Source organism: Melozone crissalis, unplaced genomic scaffold (assembly GCF_028551555.1).
Source record: "Melozone crissalis strain CALT ecotype California unplaced genomic scaffold, PUWL_Pcris_2 ptg000017l_1, whole genome shotgun sequence".
Taxonomy (NCBI): Eukaryota; Metazoa; Chordata; class Aves; order Passeriformes; family Passerellidae; genus Melozone; species Melozone crissalis.
In genome coordinates this window covers 14,118,052-14,137,513 of record NW_026535795.1, presented here as the reverse complement: position 1 = coordinate 14,137,513, position 19,462 = coordinate 14,118,052, and the positions used below count along the sequence as shown (strand labels likewise).

Below are 19,462 nucleotides of genomic sequence, written 5' to 3'. Positions count from 1 at the left end.
TCAAAATTGTATCCATTTTACACCCTGTCCTCTCATCCTCTAAAGCCATTCTACAACTTGCTGGTCTCACCCTGACCATGCCTTCTGAGTCTTTAGTCACAAGGCTCAAACTTTTTGTTCTCCACAGTAAGAATAACTTAAACAGAATGAAACTGAGTTTAGGAAATTCTGTAGCTCCTGTAAGGTAAATAAGCATTTTTAATCAACTGAAATTTTCTGATTATGAGAAAAGTATCAAGACAGAAAATAGTGCTCAAGTTCCCAGAGCCAATTTCAGCTCTCAGTTACATGTATTGATTCTGATGCTGTTACTTCAGATGTACATGAGTGTAATTGAGAGCAAATTATGGGTCACTGGGTATAAACAGCTTCAGCTAAAAGTGTAACAAAGGCTGTATTGTGCTACACACAGCAGAGCCAATAAACGAATTCAAAAGACACCTAGATGTGTTCCTGGAAAAAAAGGGGGTAGGAGCCTAAGTGGTCTGGTGGGAAAACAGGAAAGTGAGATTATGACAAATTAAAACAGGTTTGGCACACTGGGCTGGACAGCCCCTCCTAGTCCCATCTCTTTTAGAACATTTATTTATTATACAATGAATTTGCAGCTTTAAGGACATTTATTAATTATAAAACCGATTGTCATTTTGCACTGAAAACAACTTTAATTCATTTCAGCAGCAGAATGCCACCACCACAAACACGACCAAGGCAGGTAAAGTGAGCCTGCAACCAGTTACAAGTACTGGAATAAACCCTGGTGGATCTTCCTGAGACACCACAGGATTTGTACCCAAAAGTATTAGTGTGGGGTGCTTGGAGGAGGGAGAAGGGGTGTGGAGGTTTTTTAGGGTTGGGATTTTTGAGTGGCTGAAAGTCTGTTATTTATTCAATTTATTTTTTTTATTTAACCCTCATATCTCCTGCCCTGTTATCAGCTGAAATCCTGTTCCAGGGAATACCCACATGTCCTTCCCATCAACTCTGCAGCTTCATCTAAGGGTATTAAAACACACTTCAACTTTTATCACAACTTTAAAATCCACACTTTTACTAAAGCACAATACTGATATCAACCAGGTTCATTCTCAGGTGGCTCCAGACTCCCTTAAGGAGAAAACAGCAGCAACATCCAGTCCTGAGAGAATTCCCTCTGCAAACTGATGAGGCAGCTGCCAGCTTGCACAGTGCAAATCCATTCCCTGCAGGCCACGAGGTGGAGATCTCTGGCAAAGCAGGATCCAAAGGAAGTCTTTTACCCAGCCTAATGTTACTATTAACACTTGGAGCCATTGCATCAAGCCAATTTTTCTGTTTGTTTTTAAAGTTTGATAGAAATGTCACTAGTGGAAAAATTAAGTAAAGAGCACTGGTTAGCCACAGAACTGGACACACCTGGCTGCAAACCCACCAAAAGAGACTGACTTCATTAGTACTAGGGACAGCAGAGTAAAATTTATATCTGAAATATGCCTGCACCAGTAGAATTTGCTGAGGCCACAGACTCTCGGTGTGTTTTTACAGCTGTGTCAAGTTTGGGTTTCTGACTCTTGCCGACATTCAGGAGTGCTGAAGGAGCTCAGGCTAACAGGTCCCAAAACTTTGTAGCAGAGATTTAGATCTCAGCAGTTTTAACAACCGGGTTTTGAAATAATACAAACTCAATTTGGAGCTGGAGCTGATGTAAATTTGCAGTTAAAATGCTTTACATTCTACCCCTTTGGGCTCCAAAGAACCAGTTAAGAGCAGATGGCACATTTCAATAAAGCATCAGCATCACCTCAGGAATACAGTGTCCATTTTCTGCATCAAGTGCCAGCATTGTTGCTAGATTGGAAGCAAGCTTAAAGAACTGCAACTTTGCATGTCAGCAAGTTAAACTAATTGCATGCAGGCAGCAATTCCACCCGGATGCTCTGTCACTTGTACCACAATACAGGAATCTGAGTTAAATCTTTACCTTTGATACACTACATGAGAGAAAAGGCAAGGAATGGACCCCTAGGATCTATGCAAATGAAAATTTAGTTCTCTGAATGTACTCAGTAAAGTTTCTTTTCACTTATCTTATTTCTGAGAAAGACTCAGATTCTGAAATTTAAGAGCATCAACACAGGAACATTAATGTCTTCTTTTTATCTATTATTCTTGATGTATTTGACCACCTTCTTTTGGAGGCAGAATATTTACTGATTGCAGGATTATATTACTTGAAAATAAATTGCTGCTATACATATCCTTCCATCAGGTCACATACCCTCTGTCATTACCTCAGCTTCAGTTTAAAAGAATCATTATGGATAAAGAGGTCAAGATGAATAAAAAGCATGTAGCACTTGGGAAACTGCCCTTTATTGGTCACTCAAAACTCCTTGCAATTGCCAAAGGTGAGAAGTGAGAAAGATTTCAGCCAGGGTACAGCTCTGTGAAGGGAAGGAAGGTGAGTGGAGAAGAGTGAACAAGCATGGAAAAAACAGGAACTGCCTGTGCAGGGGCACGAGTGAAGTGGGATATGAAGCCAGAACCACTGGCAAAGACAAAGGAAAATGAAGCAGTGACAAGGAGCAAGGGAACTGGCAACATCTTCAAACATCAGGGCAGAGATAATTTTCATCTAACATACAGTAAATGCTACCAGAAGAGACCAAAAATTTTGCTCATCTCAACAAAATCCCAGAACTTTTGGGTCATCCCATTCCACCTCCTGCCATGGCAGGGACACCTTCTACTATTCCAGGCTGCTCCAAGCTCCATCCAACCTTCCAGGGATCCAGGGGCAGCCACAGCTTCTCTGGGCACCATTCCTGACAGGGAGGAATTCCTTCCACATGTCTACCTAAATTCCCTCCCTTTCACTGTGAAGCCATCCCTCCTTGTCCTGTCACTGCAGTTCCTGAGGAAGGGTCCCCCTCTGGCTTCCCTGCAGGTGCTGGGAGGTCTCCACACAACCTTCCCTCCTCCAGCCTCAACAGCCCCAACCCTCTCAGCCCATCTCCATAGGGGACTGACTGTGAATAATGACTGAGAGATCAGGAATAAATAAAAGATTAAAAAATCAAACCAAACCACTGCAGATAATGAAAGCCCTCCCCAAGACTACAGTGAAGAGAACAGTCCTGATTTCCAAATTTACCCCCCAGGAGAGTCCACTCTGCTTTCTCACCCCCCTCAGTGCCTGCTCAGGAGTGCTCACCCAAGGAGGTTCATTAAACCAAGGGGCCCCTGTGCAGCTCAGCTGTACTAAATAGACCCAGGTGTAACTGCCTTGCAGATTAATCCCTGAAATGTGCAGCTTCTTCCTCTGAGCATCTGCTATGGCCACATAAAGGCTGTGTTAGCACCAGGCCACAGTCTGGTGTGTTACAGGAATCACAGCAGGGCCAGCTAAGCACAAGGGAGATTCCACTGCAGGGTCATTCCTACAAGAACTGCACAATTTAAATTCAACGGTGAACTGAGCAGATGCCTAACCTGACAAGACAGGGAACAAATGGCATTTCAGCAATTTTAGAGCCCCTTGAGTTGCATCACACAGCAACCATGCTACTGCAAAATGCAAGTATAAACACTTCAGGATACAGACTGGATGAAAAGATAAAGACACTGATGGGTTTTTTTATACTTCAAGGAATTTCGTGGAGAAAAGGGATAGTTTAGTTTGCATCAATGGAAACCCTGTGCATCCCTTTAAAAATAACTGACTGCAAACACTCTTTTTTTTCCCCCTAAGGTTTACTGTAAAGCTCTCAGTGCAGGCCTACCCTGCAGCATTCTTCACTTTGGAGCCCTGCATGGCTTAAAGGACAGCAAACAGCCAAATCTGCTCCTCTTTTCTGACTGCTGCTCCCAACCCTGCACAGAAAACTACAAGCCAGCACTTTGTTAATATAAGACAAAATTAAGGACAAAAGAAACAGACAAATCATTTTCTTTTCCAAAGGTCATTTTCTCTATGGAATCAGACAGATACTTCCAGGCGTTCTGGAAGGTGACATGTTTGGCTGGAGTTTGTTTTGGATTTGGGGGGATTTTTTGCTTTTCAAGAAGAAGAACCTTAAATTTACACCCAGAGTAAAGATCTGAGCTGTGTATAGCTCCTAGAGAAAGCAGAATGAACCAGAGATACGATATGGAAGGCACTGGATAAGGACAAAAATGCAGCAGCTCTTTCATTCAGTCTTTTTCTCCAGTACATCTGATTTGTTAGGCTCACTCACACTGCCCTACCAGAAAGAGGAGATTCCCACACTGGAATTTATCTAAGCACATTAACATAGCGAAAAATCCTCAGATGTACGAATTTAAATTTAATTCAAAAGAAGATTAACAGGATGTGTTGTCTATAAGAGCAATGTGCAACAAAGTAAAGCTACAGAAGTCCCAACAACTAGGAACAAACCCATTGCTAAAGGAATAACTGAAGTTATACCAGAACCAACACCTTCTAAAACCGCATACAAAATAAAGAATCAGAGTGAAACTTCTTGAATTTCTAATGTGATTGCATCCCAAATCCTGACTCACTGGTTAATTCCCTTGTCTGGCACCACCAGGAACATCCTGGCAGCTTCTCCAATAGAACTGACAGCGAAGGCTTAACAAATAAGGAATTAATTACTGCTATATGAAAACTATCACTTCTCTAACACTGAATCACTGAATAGTTCTCTTCCTTTTTGACAACACAGATGTTGCCAGGCCTGTTCTCCCACAGAAGTGCCCTGAACACAGGCAGCCTCACCTGCATCAGGTCTGCTGTCACCTACTACCACTGCCTCTGCAATGCCTTCTCTTCAGGCAAACACCAACACAGGGCTGGAGAACCACATTTTCATACTTTAGCTACAGAAATTACCATTACAACCAATTACCATAACCTTCCTCAGAACAGGCCAGAATGATCCAACCTTCCTCTTCCTTCAAAATTGCAAATGAACTCTCCTTGGAACTACTCTCTCTTTAGAACTTTCTTCTTTTTTTTTTTTTTTGTGATAAAGATTAGGTATAGTGAAAATCCAATATTAAAAACAGACTAAGGACTAGGTAAAGTCATGTGCAGGAACTTGACAAAAAACCCTTGTTGATTAATTTCCTTTTAGCACTTTAGATACAGAGAACACTCAGAGCTCTGCTGGAATTACTGAAGTTGTTGCTATAGATTTGGCACCAGTCACATTCCTCCCTACCAAGCTGCTCATTCCTATCCCCATTCTGTTGTAGCAGCATCCACTCCTGCAATCACATTGCAAATCATGTAGGAAATGAATCAATTTCAGACAAATCAATACCTTTATCCAGGCCACAATGCACTTTCAGAAACAAGGACAGTGCTCAATACAGCAGCTGAGGGAACGAACGGTCAGGAGTGAGGGCTGCAGGTACCAGCTTAAGCTAGAAAAGGAATCAACCAGTTGGATTCTTGGGCATTTTTCTAAGATATTTAAATCCAAAAGAGCACTGAAAGATGGGAATCATGAGGATTAACACCAGCAGAGAGGACTGTGGTGGTTTGACCAGGAAGAAGTGGGAATTCTGGGATGTTGGAAAAAAATGGGGGGGACAGATGTCCCAAAACAGAGACTGTGCCTTTTTGGAGTGAGACAAGGCATCCTTAAAAGATAACCCTAAAAGCAGCTCTGGTCCATGCCAGTGGTGAGAGCACTGGGCATGGAAGGGAGATGTCACAAGCGGCAAAAGGACTTTCCGGGCAGTGCCAAGTGACATGGAAGCACACGAGGTTTCAGCGTGTTTCCAGGGGAAGCCTATGGTGCAAGAAGGACTCCTCTCCTCTTCATGGACTGAAGTTTGAATATCCTAAAGGGTGGTGCCAGACTGGGCAGTTGGTGATTTGGGGGAATGTATTGGATTGGGAAATTTTTGGGTGGTGGGGAGGAGGAAAGCGCTTTTTTGTAAGGTTTTCAATTTCAATTTTTTTTTCCTTATAGGTTTTTTTTCCCTTCTTTTCTTGTAGCTTAGGTAATCAAGTTTTCTTTATGTTTAAGCTGGAGCCTGCTTTGCTTATTCCTGGTCACATCGCACAGCAGACACCAGAGAGAAGGTATTCTCATGGGGGCACTGGCTCTGTGCCAGGCCCAAACCATGACAAGGACTTACCCCCATCACCTTCCCACGCTGCTCCACGTCCTCCCACATGCAGTGCACGATGTAGCGGCACATGTACTTCCCCGTGCGGCCCTCCTGCTTCAGCCGCACCAGGCACATCCTGCAAGAGCACACACCACTCAGCCCCCGGGCTTTTGTTCAAGGGAGAGAGTAAATTAAATACATTCCAGCTCATTTAAGAGTTTTCTTACAGTATATGTTTGTGATCAGGAGGAAAATACACACGGATTTTTTTTTTTTTTTTAAATAAACCACTACAAACATTTCCATTCTGTACTCAGGAGCTGCATCTGCTGGATTTTGGCCAATCCAGCCATGGAAGAGTGACAGTGGACTCTATTCTTGCTGACAGTACGGTAATCTAGTTAAACACTACTGCAACCTGAATTCCTCAGCCTTAAGAACACCTCACACTCTGGAGCAGGAACACATGGCTTGTCTAATCCAGGCTCCGAGCCAGCTGTAGCTCAGTTGGTCACTCAAGGGCTGTAAGAGCCCAACTAGCCAAGCTGGGAAAGCTTAAGCAAGTTACAGACTCCAACCAATCCAAATTAACAATGTCCTAAATTACTTCAACTACAGGGGTGTTAGGATACATGTCCAACCACCAGGCAAAACCTCCACGTGCAAGACCAGCTCAGAGGTTTGTAAGTGCACTGTGAGATCTTAATGAGAACATCAGGTTGAGTTGTTTTACTTTGGTTTTAAGCATTAAAGCCACTTAAAACTTCATTGCTGCTGTTCTGTCTACAAAATAAAAGAATAATTTTATTTTGCCTCTCATAAAACATCTGTAAAGAGCACAAACTGAAGCCCAGGCTGATTCCTCAGTGGGCAGGGACCAGTCCTGTCACCTGTCCCATCTTCTCTACCTCATTCAGCAACTCCTGTGCTGAAAGACAGAAGTGCCTGTCCAGGGCTGACTGAGTGACTGCAGACAAGGTGATGCTCAAACACTGGAGCTCAGAGAATCTACTGCTTTTCACAGACATGCTAGGAAGGAAACTGCTCCCTGTAAAACCAACAGAGCAGAGCTGCTGGAGGCCACTGTGGAGCTGGTGCACACTAACAATGGTGAATGTGCCACAAGAGCTAAAAGGAAAATACGATTATTTATTGTTAATAGATTCATTTCTTTAGTGAATATAAGATCTGCAGGCATTAAAAGTATTTGGTGACCCATGAATGCCAGCTCCACAGGGAAAATCACAAACACCTGAAGTGTGCTGAGATGACCTGTAAAGTGACAGATGCCCATCTTTATCATGGATTCTATCTTTTGTATGGATTAGTAAAGGAAACATTTTCTAACCTATTAAAGAAGTAAAACTTACTGCCAGAGACAGTCAGAGACAAAAGATGAAGGCAGCAAAACCCACAGCAGTCCCATATTCTTCTTGCTAGTCAGAATAACTGTCCCACCACACAAATGCACTTAAGATGGCACCAAAACCAAACCCTCATTTTCTCACAGAAAGATGGCAAAGCTTTCTGTTCAAACAGTGGTCAGAGAGCAGCTGTCAAAGAACAGCTGTCCAGGTACCAGACCTTCCACAAAACAAATGCACAAAGAGCTTAAAACTTTCAGTTTACTTCCACCAGTTTCAAAACCTTTGTTTCTCTTGTGCATTTACATAATTGAACTGTACAAAGAAGTGAATTACTGAGTTGAAAATTCTTACTCACTCTTAGCAAGTCAAAGAGAAAAAGACTCAGTTAAAAAGACTAATTTTGTGTTAAGAAAAGCATTTTTATGCTTCTCTTGCTGAACAGCTGAACTCAGGGGTGAAAAACTCAGGGGCAAGAAAAGCTCCCCCTGAGCACAAATAGTGTTTCCTATCCTGTGTGCCTTGGGTGGTGGAGAAGCAGGAGGAGAAAGCAGTGCAGAGATCAACAACTGGTCAGTGATGAGCAGGACTGGGCTGGTGTGCAGGGGAAAACCTGCTACTCATGGAGCCTAGAAGGGAGCTCTTGTGTTTGGATGCACAGTGCTGACACAGAGCTGTTCTGCAGCACCACCAGTGAGATCATGGAATTTTGCAGCTTATTTGGAAGTTTGGTGGTTTGTTACTACACCTGCTGTCTGAGGTGACACAGACTCTTTAAAGCCTGTAAACCTCCTAACCAGATCACCATGGCCTGAAACATTTCATCATTTCACTGCACAATCTGCTCTGTAATTTAGTCAAATACTGACTCATCTCCATCAAACCCTGAAAGGAAAATTACTCCAAACTATCTTTAGAAAGCTGTCCACCTCACATTAGTTGGGTTGGATAATTTTTGCTGTATTTAAGTTATGCAGAGAGATTATCTTAGAAGAAAATCTTAGAATCTTAGAAGAAAGGATAGTGGAAAAGGATCAGGAGCATCTGTAACTCAACCCTCATCAGCTGAGATGTTGCAGTTCCTCACAACAGCCTCAGCCAGGTTCTGTCAGTGCTCCCAGAGTGCCCGACTGGCCTGAACACCAGAAGTGGTGGTTGACACCTCCTGATCACTGCTGTGAGGTGCCCTGTGCCATGCATCAAGGTGTGATCAGCCATTAAGGGTAAAGTGAACCTTCCTGTACCTGGCCACTCATTCCTGCTTCCTCAGTTGCTCCAGAGCTACTATTTCTGCAGCTATGCTATAGCTGCTCAAAGAAATTACTCTGGCTTTTAACACCACAAATATCAACAGCATTTTTGGAAGGCTTTATTGTGTTTAACCCACTCATGAACAGCTGCCAGCTTGGGGGATGGCAGGAAACTCCTGAACTGGCTTTTCCATCAGCTCCCTTGTGACATTGCACTTCAGGGAATGATGATGATCAGCAGAATTCTGAACAGCTCCTAATTAGGTTTGCATGTTCTCCTGTGCTCCAGCCTGGCCAGCTCCCCAGCACTGCTGTATCCAGCACACAGAGCCCAGCCTGGCTCTGCAGCCTCCTCTCCCCTGGGGCCTTTCTCAGGCTGCTGTGGCCCAGTCCCTCATGTTAAGGTAGGAGCAACTAAATGCTGGAGACACTCCAAATAAACTTATTCTTAAAATCTCTCTCAAGTAAGACTATCCTGATGCAATTAAGACACAAAACATAGAGTTTATTCCCTTTCTTCTGAAGCACCACATTTCAAAATGGCAGTGTGTCCTCAAGCATCTCTGTGCTGACCAGAGAAATCTTTTCTGGCAGGAGTGGTTTTCTACATATACTTGGTAGTTTTCACTCCCCTCTGGACTTCCTGAGGCTGATCAGAACTTTCCTAAGTGCAGATTTCCTTAAGAAAAGCAATGCTCAGATGAGTTTTTGCAACAGGTCTCTGAGTCTTTCAGAACAGGAGTTGTAGCACCACTCTATTTGATCCTAAATACTTCAGAGATGTCACCATGCTTGGTGTGGTGACAATACAAAGGGAGCTCCAGGTATCTACATGGCAAATACTGAACCAAGACATTCCTCAGCAGTCACCCAAGTAATTTCTTTGGCAGTTTGGTGACAGCTCTGGATTCAGCCAATACTCCTTTTAAATGCATGGGAAAATGCAAACCCAGCAGAAGAAATAAAGAGCTTTTCTAAAGGTCTGGGCTTCTAAATATAAACCAAGAGTCCCTCTGACATCAGAGGTGTAAAGTAACAGAAAGGGCCTATGAAAACATGACATTCAGGAAAGAATAACCATGGGCTGGTTTTCCAAGTAATATTGATGGGTTGACTTTTTAAAGCATGATTTTAGCACTGCATTGGAAGGCACTGGAGTGTTTCTAAAGGAACATTATCTTCTAAAGAAGCTTGCAACAGCAGAGGCTAATCATGAGAGCCTGAATTCCTCTCTTTTTGAGTGGGGTCAGGAGGAACATTCTATTCACAGACAAGAAGAAGTAGGAGCCAGAGATTCAAAGAGAACCCACCAGAAAATGTGTAACACAACAACCTGCCCCGACAAGCACCTTAAGTCTGTAAAAGCTGGGATGCAAAAAGCATGGAAAAATAGACTAGACATGCTGGGCAATGGCAACAGAGAAGGAAACAAAGTTTACCAAAATGGGGAAAATTATCAACTTCTCTGGCTCCAGAAGACAATCTAAATCAGTTGAAAATAGGCTGCTGAAATAAGAAGGAAGAAGTATCTGAGAAAGTTGTGCAGACTGCTCTGCTAGGGGCAGCAGGAGCAGATGGTGATCAGAATCTCCTGGCTGGCTGCTGCCCACCAGATCAGGAGGATTTCTACCCCCTGAGGAAAATGGTCCAGCAGGAAAGAGGAGAACAGGAGCCTTCACACAGGGGTAGGATGTCCTTGGCCTTGTCAAAGCTAGCAGAAGCACTTCTGCTCCCAATTTACTGAGGTCAAACTGCCTGAAGAAAGAGATCCCAGAGAACAGCAATAAAAGCAAAGCATGGCATGGCAGGATGCTGGTCACTGTTCTCATCACAGGCAAAGCCTACAGCATTGCCCAATGAGCCAGGCAGTGAGCAGCCCTGTCACAGGCTTCTCTGTGTCCTGGAATATCAAACCAGAGCTCTGATTTGTGGTCCAGAATGACAGTGCTGCCAGGAACACAGAGGAGCCAGGCTCATAAACCCTAGAAAAAGTAACCTCTAGTGCTAACCTCCACACCTGAATTTTCTCTGCTGCCACAATGAGGGCAGAGAGATTTGGTTCTTTCCTGCTTGTGCAGGATATTGCTGTCGAACTGTCCACCATATCTCACATGTAAGAGTATTTCAATTCTCAGCAAATCTCCCCATAACATCAGCTCAAAGTGCAGCAACTCTTGGCCACCTTCAAAAGAAACCAATGTAGCTTTGATCTTAGAAACTTATGCCTGTCCTATACCAGTTTCATCTCTGTCATAGTTCTCTTGTTGATTTTTATAGTTATTCTTGAATTTGATGCTGTGTATTAATCACAGGAGGCACTGTCCCATCAATGAGAAATCAAGATAAATAAAGTGTGTTCTCTGCAGATTCATCTTAACTCTCTTTGGTTTTCCCAGATACTTACAAACAGTCTGGTTTTTAACACTTATTGCACAAGTTTTCAAAATACTTATATGAATTATTAGCTCATCAATTCAATTTTTCCCACAAGGAACAGTAGGAAATAAATAAACTGCAGATTTCAAGGGTCATCCTTACTTTGTTCCACTGATTTCATTAACTGATTATAATTTCAATGGTTCTGCTCACTTATTCACTCTTTAGCGTAATGAGCTGCCCCATCTTTCACTATATTGAGGAGTCAGGAAATTAAAAGGAGAGAAGGGAAAAAGGAGGAGGCAAGGAAACAAGGGGCCTTAAGCGCAGCTATTTCAGTACAAACTTCCTTTCAGGCTTTGGACAGCTGAACCCAAGTCTATGGACTTCAGTTCCCTGAAAGATCTGGCACTTAGAAAATTACTGTAGTCCCTTGTGCATCCTCTGACCTTTATAAGTATGTAATGCTAGATGAAAACCTGATTTTTTTGGCTACTATTTTCACAAACGAAAAAGGGAAAAAACTTCACGTTTAAGGTGTTAAATATTTTCACATGCAGCCAAGCTGGCATTCACCACCCTGCACGTACCTTTCAGAAGTGAAAGAATAAATGCCAGCGCTATAATTTGTTAAATGCTTCTCATCACCACAAACTCTCCCAATTTAAATGACTTTTACATAAAGTTAAACCTTTCCTAAAACACCCAAGTAGGATTTTTCCACACAGCCTGAGCAAGGCTTTTAGAAAACTCATGGCAAAGATCATTCCACTAGTGAGGGATTTTGAGATGTAAGAGATGTCAGCTTCTCTATAGGACTTACTGTTCTTCAGCAGAAAACAGCTTAAATTCAGTCATCAGTAAAATGAATATAACCTCTATTATCAGCCATGGATAGAAGGCTGTACTTCTTCTCACATTAAGTTGTATACAACTCCATTTCCTGAAAATAATTGTATTACTATTTTGTCTTTCACTTACCAGACATGAAGCTGGGCTACTAGAAACCATGAATTCAAAGTATCAGGCATTTGGCATCCTTGATGGAAGGGGAAAATGAAAAAAACAAAAAACCAAAACAAAACATTAAAATTAATTTAATCCCATTTTGTGCTTAACAGAAAATCACTGCACCAAAATCTAAAAGCACTTTAGTAATTTATTTTCAGCAATAACAGTACATAAATAGTGGAAGCAAACATCATTTACTGTCATGTTTGTGCTTAAACTCTAGAACATACAGCCACAGGATGCTGTGGATTCTGAAAGATTTCAGGTGTTTAGAACCCACTTGGATAACTTTTACAGAGGGGGAGAATTCCACAATGGAGAATGAGACAAACATGTGGCTTCTAGCCTGGAGAGTCTCAAAGCAGCAGTGACTAACACAGAGGAATCAATGGATGCTTTGCTCCATTCTTACACTCTTCCCTCCCATGTGCTGCTGTCTCCTGCCAGGCACAGAGTTCTGTGTTACCTGAGTCCGCTCCCACTGCCCTGGCTGGATTCACTCCATGGCTGCACAGCCCACAGCACTCTGAGTGCTCCAGCCAGGCTACACTGGGATTAAACCCATCAACCAACCACAGAAAATCTGTTTCCAGATTCAGCTCTACTCCCACAGCCACTGCTTTCCCAGAGATGGTTTGTCCATATGTGTGTTCACAGGATGGATTTTCATGTGCTGCTAGGATGCGAGGTTGGAGATTTAGGCCACGTGGCACAAAAACCATATTCCTCTTCCTCATGCTTGAAAAAAAATGAACCTGTGGGTTCTGTGCATGCCAAATCCTTTAGTTCCTGACAATCTCAAACCTTCCCCCCAGGCACACTTCTGCATGTGTTTCCTGGAGAAGGTTTTAAGGCAAGTCCCTAATGAGAAGGATCTGAGGCAGCCACCTTGGCCTACCCAGCACTTGGTGTTCCCTTCTGAGCTGTTCAAACCTAGCTGGAAGAAGGCCAGAGAGCCTTCAGAAAGTGACTCTACAGTCAGATACGCCCTAGGGAAGTCAACCTCATCTTTTCATCTTTTCTGTGCTAAATAGATTCCTTCCTGGCTCCTATGCTTCTTTGCTGTCAAGTATTACAAAGGAGATTCACCCAGATCATGAAGCAATGCTTTCACAGCCTCTTTCTTTTCACATGCCAGCTCTGGTCAGAAGAACCAAACAGATCACCACTATTCCTCCCTCCCCAGAGAGATGACTCCATCAGGCCTAGGAGGTGCCAAGGTGCAGCACCACTGCCCATACATCACCTCTAAGGCAGTACAAAGACACAAACAGTCCATGTTTGGAGATTAAACACAGGTCTCCCTCACCCTTCTACCCTTCTGGCTCTCTCATTCCTATTAGAAATAATTCCTGTGCCTAGAAATGACTACTCTGACCGAAAGCCACGCCAAGGCATCTCTAACTAGGGCAGCAGCACACAATGCCTGCATTAACCAAACCATCTCAGTAAAGGAAGGTTCCACAGGCAAGAGGCAAACACTCAGTTCAGACAGAGGTTTCTCCAGTAGGAGCTCCCATGGACCAGTCCCCACCACAGAAATCACTCTGCAGTGGAAAGCAAAGCTCACACCTCCACTCCTGGAAACACAGAAAGCTTTTAAACACCTATTCAGTACCCAGGAGGCAAGAACTTTTTCTCTAATTTTCCAAGAGTTGCAATTCTATTTTTATAAATCATTTTTAACTTCTATATTTGGACTGTCTGCATGGTAAATTTAAAGGAAGGGTGGCTCCTTTAAGCAAAAGCAAGAACTTTTTCAAGATGGATCATCTTTGCCACTACCACAACTTTAGGAAGGACACAATGGGATAACACCCACACATCCTGCACAAGAACAGGAGTGCTGTGTCAGTGCTCCCCTGAGTGTGGCAAAAGCAGCAAGAGCCTGGAAGGCACTGAGCGGTGCCTATTATGGGAGACACAAGAATTAAGAGTCCTGTAACCTCCAGCCTTTTTTGAGCTGCACTGAGCCCCACTAGGAGCCATCCAAAAGCCTGACTTGGTGGGACAAGCTCTCTACTGCTGCAGCTGCCTGACTCCAGAGAATTAACAGCATTAATAGTTCAAGTTCAATTCAAGGTAACCCTACAGTCCATATTCATCAGCCAAACTCCAGTTCAGCTCTGAGTATTACCTGCCTGATGCTAAAAGTTCTTTTGACCTTTCAAGTCTGAGGTCAGGCATGAAACTCTCTCCTCACAGGCTGCCTCCTCTGTTGCATGGGAACTACCCAAGCTCTGTGCCAAACCTGGCACCAGCAACTTTGCTATTCCCTCTGCTGTTTCTGTCTTCTCCTTTAAACAAGAAACAGCTGACATCCTAAAATAGCTCCACTTTCCCCATAAGCAGGACAGTGCAGACATTTGGGATATGGGCTCCAAAGTTTTGTCCATGAGTGATCCAGTATCAAGAGACAAAGGGATGGCAAGCATAATAAAATTAGCTGCAGTTTTATACTCAAGAGTCTCAATTAAAACACCTTCTTTATATCCTACAGCAGCCTCATGACTTGCATAGCCACAGTCAGTATTATGGGAACTGCTGTTCCAAGACATATACAGAGATAAACAGCTCACAGGGCTCTCATACTGTGCCACAAAAAGTCTCAGAAATTCCACTGGGCACCAGCAGGAATGCAGTGAGATAGAAGAGAGCCCATAAGACATGAAATGGACACTGTCCTAGCCCTCCACTACACCACCCACTCTTTACATGGTCACCTCTGTAAGACAGCGACCCTACAAACCCCCCACAGCAATCCAAGTTCCAGAAGGTCCCAGTGCAATTGTTCCTTATGCCCCAACAGAACCACACCACAAAAGCACACCCAGAAAACACTGAGAAGGGCTCTGTGCAGAACTGTTCTGCTCACTCAGGTTAAGGAGCCCACAAGTGGTTTCACACATGAAGGGCTGCAGGTTTCCCAGGTCAGCTCTGCAGGTGAACAGGGCTCACACACGGCCAGGAAGGAGCTAACAAGCTCTCCAGAGAGCAAAGCTGACTCTGAGCAGTTCACCTGATATCAACACCCTCCTGCTGGAGCCAGAAGGGCAGCAGAGCACAACCACAGCCCAGGTGAGCACATGGCTCAGATAGCACCACCCTGCCCTGGGGCTCCTGTGGGCACTGGGTGGGGAGCAGCACCCATAGAGCACAGGCTGGGGCACTGCTCTGCTGCTGCAGCACAGCTCACAGGTACCTGCCTCTCCTCCCACCAGCCCCCCAGGCTGCTCCTTCAGCAGTGAGCAATGGGCTTAAGCAATGTCCATCTTCAAAACCAGCTCCCAACTGACACAGTTTGATGCAGACATGGTAAACTCAAGTGAAATTTGGGTATCCTGCTCCATGCTATGTTCCCCTCTCAGTTATGCACTCCCTAGCACCTGCTGGGTGCCACAGCTGCTCTCCACCAGACCCCTCCATGTCCCACTTTAGCTCACCAACACAAACCAGGGCGTCAGTACTCCTTCTGACCAAGGACATACCTGTGCAGTCCAGAACAGGGCACAGGAAGATGGGAGATGTGAGACTTTCCCCTTTGGCTGCTACTTCAACTCAGCTGCCCATGGAACCACAGCCTAAAGCTTCTCCATGGCAAAATCCTGTTTAAAGCTTCCCACCCATCCCACACTGCTTGTTTTAGGGGAGCTACTTTTTAACATGGATCACAAGCCTGTTAAATTTTTGAGCTAATCCCCCAAAATAGTTTAATTTCTATGTGACAGAAGTAAAAGAAACTTCTTTTACCTGTTGTGGCAGGAAAACAATGATTTCTTTGGAACCACAAGCACTGACCCCCCACAGCACAGGTGATCCTATACCACCAACAGGTGCATCATGCACTCCATCAATCTCAGAAAACCACCTTGATCCTTAGGCAACAACTGTCTCAAGTCCATACAAACATATCCTACTCTTTAAATACATGCTTTCTTTTTAAAACAATAAGACAACATCAAAAGCACAATTGAAGCTATTTTACTCTGTACTGAACCTGAAAATCTGTGTCAGAATTTTTTCCACAAACAAGTTTAGAAATTCCTTTAAATTTTAAGCTAGGGCAACATTTATAGATCTTTGTACAATTAAACAGGGATAGTGAAACACCAGTTAAAGACAGCAAAGCCCTTGTTTGAGAGGTAAATACCACAAACAGAGCAGACCCTATCTGAGCAAGCCTGGGAGGGCACTCAGCTGGGAGAGGGTGTGCACAGGCAAAATGAGGTTCCCAAGTTTTGATCACTAGAAATGAATCCTACTGCTCACAGAGTTCTCTCACTCCTACAACCACTGAAACCACATCAGAGGTTTGGAAAATCTTCTGAAAAACACTTGAAAATTTTGCAGTAGCAACACCATGTAACAAACCACCCTCACTATGCTCTGCACTGGATGAAGGTGTTCCTTCAGCTGATCTCTCATGAGGCAGCAGCCCCAACCTGTGCTGTAAGGAAGCATCTGGCAGCTCAGGAATCCAGGCCAGACCCAGCTAATGGCTTTACTACCAGCTAAATCACACTGACACGAGAAATAATTCACCTAAGCAAAAAATACTATTGCAGCTTACATAATTGTCAAAGAACATCTTCCCTCTTCACCAGCCAGGTTTGAAACTATTCAAAGCTGCAACAGATTTTTCAGCTGATAGTTAAAAACCACTGTGTACAACATTAAAAAATCATCCCAATCCAAGCCACTAATATGCCTATATACTTATAGGAGGGACTTGTTCTACCTATGTTCTAGTTATATATATATATATATATATGTATATGTATATACGTGTGTGTGTGTATATATATATATAGACTGTTCTAGTCATACTCTCTACCCAGTCAAGAGATGTGTCCTGATTTAATGGTGTCAGGGTCAGTAAAAAATGTAAAAATTCTCTTAAGTTGTACCCAAACCTCCTCCAGCCATGACAGAGACAGGTGATCCCTGTGACCTAACTGACCTTGTATCATTAAAAAGTTGTGCATTAGTGGATGGGGGTGATTCCCTTACCTGCATCCCAGTTGTACTGGGGATGGCACAGGGTAGGACACAGAGACCACAAAAAGGGAAGGGATATTTGGATTCTTTGTTTATCCCACCCTGGTAATAAAAAATGGCAATATCCCTTGAAGTTCAGGCTATTCCAAGTTCTTCCCATCCCATTCCTGTTCCTGTTGCCCACTGCAGCAGGGAAAATGTAACAATGCCAGACTCCAGGGTCTGCCCTGGTACCCCTGGCACTCCAGAGCTCAGGGGAACGCTGCAGTACAGTTCCCTTCCAGCTGACCATGCCCTGCTAAGGTCTGACAAGACTCTGTTGTTGCATTTATCATGACAAATAGACCCAGTGACATGACTCCAGTGTGTGTTCCCTTCCCAGGGCAGCAGGCACACACAGCCTCAGGGCAGCACTTACTGTTGAAGAACTCCTCGAAGTCGGTTTTCTCCACGCAGCACGCGTACATGCGCAGCGCCGCCACCTTCAGCTTCTGAACAGAAGGAACAGACAGCACTTGAAACATTCATCACCGGGCTGGGGAACACTGCTGGCTTTGTCCCTGAACACTGGGAACACTGGTGAACACTGTCCCTTTGGCCCAGTGCCATTTTCTGAAAACACTTCTTTTGAGAATCTCATCGCTTGAGATTTTCAGGAGCACATTAAACTGTTAGATCTGCCAGTAATGGCATGAGTATAATTCATTTTGCCTTGAAGGAAAAAAAAATATTAAATGTCCTCCTGAATAGCCTTCCAAATCTAGTGTGTTAAAATACTTGATATAATTACAGAAAATATAAATTAAATGTTTTTCCTTACAGAGTCTCTGAAGATCCCAATTCACAACTCCTGGTTTCCTCCAATAAATTTAAGTGATGCATACCACTAAGAGTGTTTTGTGTAATTTAGGTTTTAAATATTAAAGAAGTCACATACCAGATATGTCCTAAAAATAGCCTTTTTTTTCCTAGAAAAGTGACATTGGACTGATTATGAGAGTGAGAAAGGAATCCCAAATGAACAACATGAGGTATTCCTGCGTGCTTTGGCGCATCTCATTTTGTTCCCAGCCTGCTACTGCACCCAAAACATCTCCAGTGCATCATCCAGAACACAGACAAGTGTGCTGAAGCTTCAAAGAGCACAATAACTAATAGCAAAAATCTTAAAAATAAATGGCATTGGGTTTGGATTGCTCTGGTCTGGTTTTTTTTGTTTTTTTTCTAGTGACATATACCAGTGATCATCTCAGTGCTCAGGGATGAGCACCCTACCTGCTAAAAGGCAGTTCGAATCACCAAAGTAATTATTTGTGTCTCCTCCGACCAAGAGGAAAATAAAGAAGTTGCAACTGATTGCTGAGGAAACACAGGAGCTCATTATTTTTCTCATTCAGTAATTTCAGGCTTCTGTCAAAAATCAGACATACATCCAAACTTCTCGAAGTAAAATGATTTGCATTGCTTACAGGAGTTCTGAAGGTTTCCCTTTTAAAGGAAACACTGCCTGGTCTGTGAGCAGAGATCTCCCTGGTGAGAGTCACTGCCCCAGAGCAGGCATTACTAGACATTAAAAACATATTGTAAAAAACAGTCCCCACAATCCAGCCCTTAAATAATGCAGGTAACAAAGGAGAAACTGATGAAATTTAATCATGGAAGTTTTAGGGTGTAGAAGAAGCATGGGGGAAGGGAGAGTAACACAGAAAAAAGCAAGAGAAATATTAAGAAACTTCCCAAAGATCTCCTAGAGAGCACGGGCAAGGCCAAAAATGAACTCAGGTCTCTTGGGTCCTAACCACAAAATAACTCTCTCCCAACCCAGGATCTCCAGCCAAAAGCAGGCAGTAAAGAGCAGCAATTAAGGAGAACTCTGAAATCAACACTTAGAGCTAACAAGAATCTTTATTACAACAATATGTACACAAGCACATGGGAGAGAAACTATACTCTCAAGAGGTTTAGCATCACCTGATTAAAGCAACTGATTTTAACCAAAATAACTAAGCCTGTTGCAAGTCATTTATCTTTGCTTTACACTTTCTGAGGAGCAGCATGCAATCAGCAACAGTTTCAGATCAGTCTCTGAAGAGGTGCACTCTGCCTTGCAGCTATTCAAAGCACCTTAAAACTTCCATTATTTTTAATCTTTTTATTCAAATAACTGGTTTTCATTTCAACACAATTGAGCTCAGTCCTTCTTTCAAGCTGCCTTCTCCTCTCATTCTTTTGTACTATTCCTTAGTTCAGAGAAAAGAAATTATGAATTTCATCTTTTTTTCTTCCACATAAGGAACCAAAAGCATCTCTCACAGAGCTGCTCTCACTTAGTCAATGTTAACAACTGTTTTATGAAAGGGCTATTTAAAAAGAAAA

At 43.3% G+C, this 19,462-nt stretch overlaps 1 protein-coding gene across 1 annotated transcript in view; it reads right to left on the bottom strand.

Annotated features, from left to right (window-relative positions):
* Positions 1-19,462, bottom strand: part of LOC128935828 (ubiquinol-cytochrome-c reductase complex assembly factor 1) — a 47,569-nt gene that overhangs the window by 17,225 nt on the left and 10,882 nt on the right. Inside the window, exons 5-7 of the mRNA XM_054274384.1 lie at positions 17,505-17,577; positions 12,059-12,116; positions 6,115-6,223 (exon numbers count right to left, since the gene is read on the bottom strand). Coding sequence (XP_054130359.1) covers positions 6,115-6,223; positions 12,059-12,116; positions 17,505-17,577 — 240 coding nt within the window. The remainder of the gene's footprint in view (positions 1-6,114; positions 6,224-12,058; positions 12,117-17,504; positions 17,578-19,462) is intronic.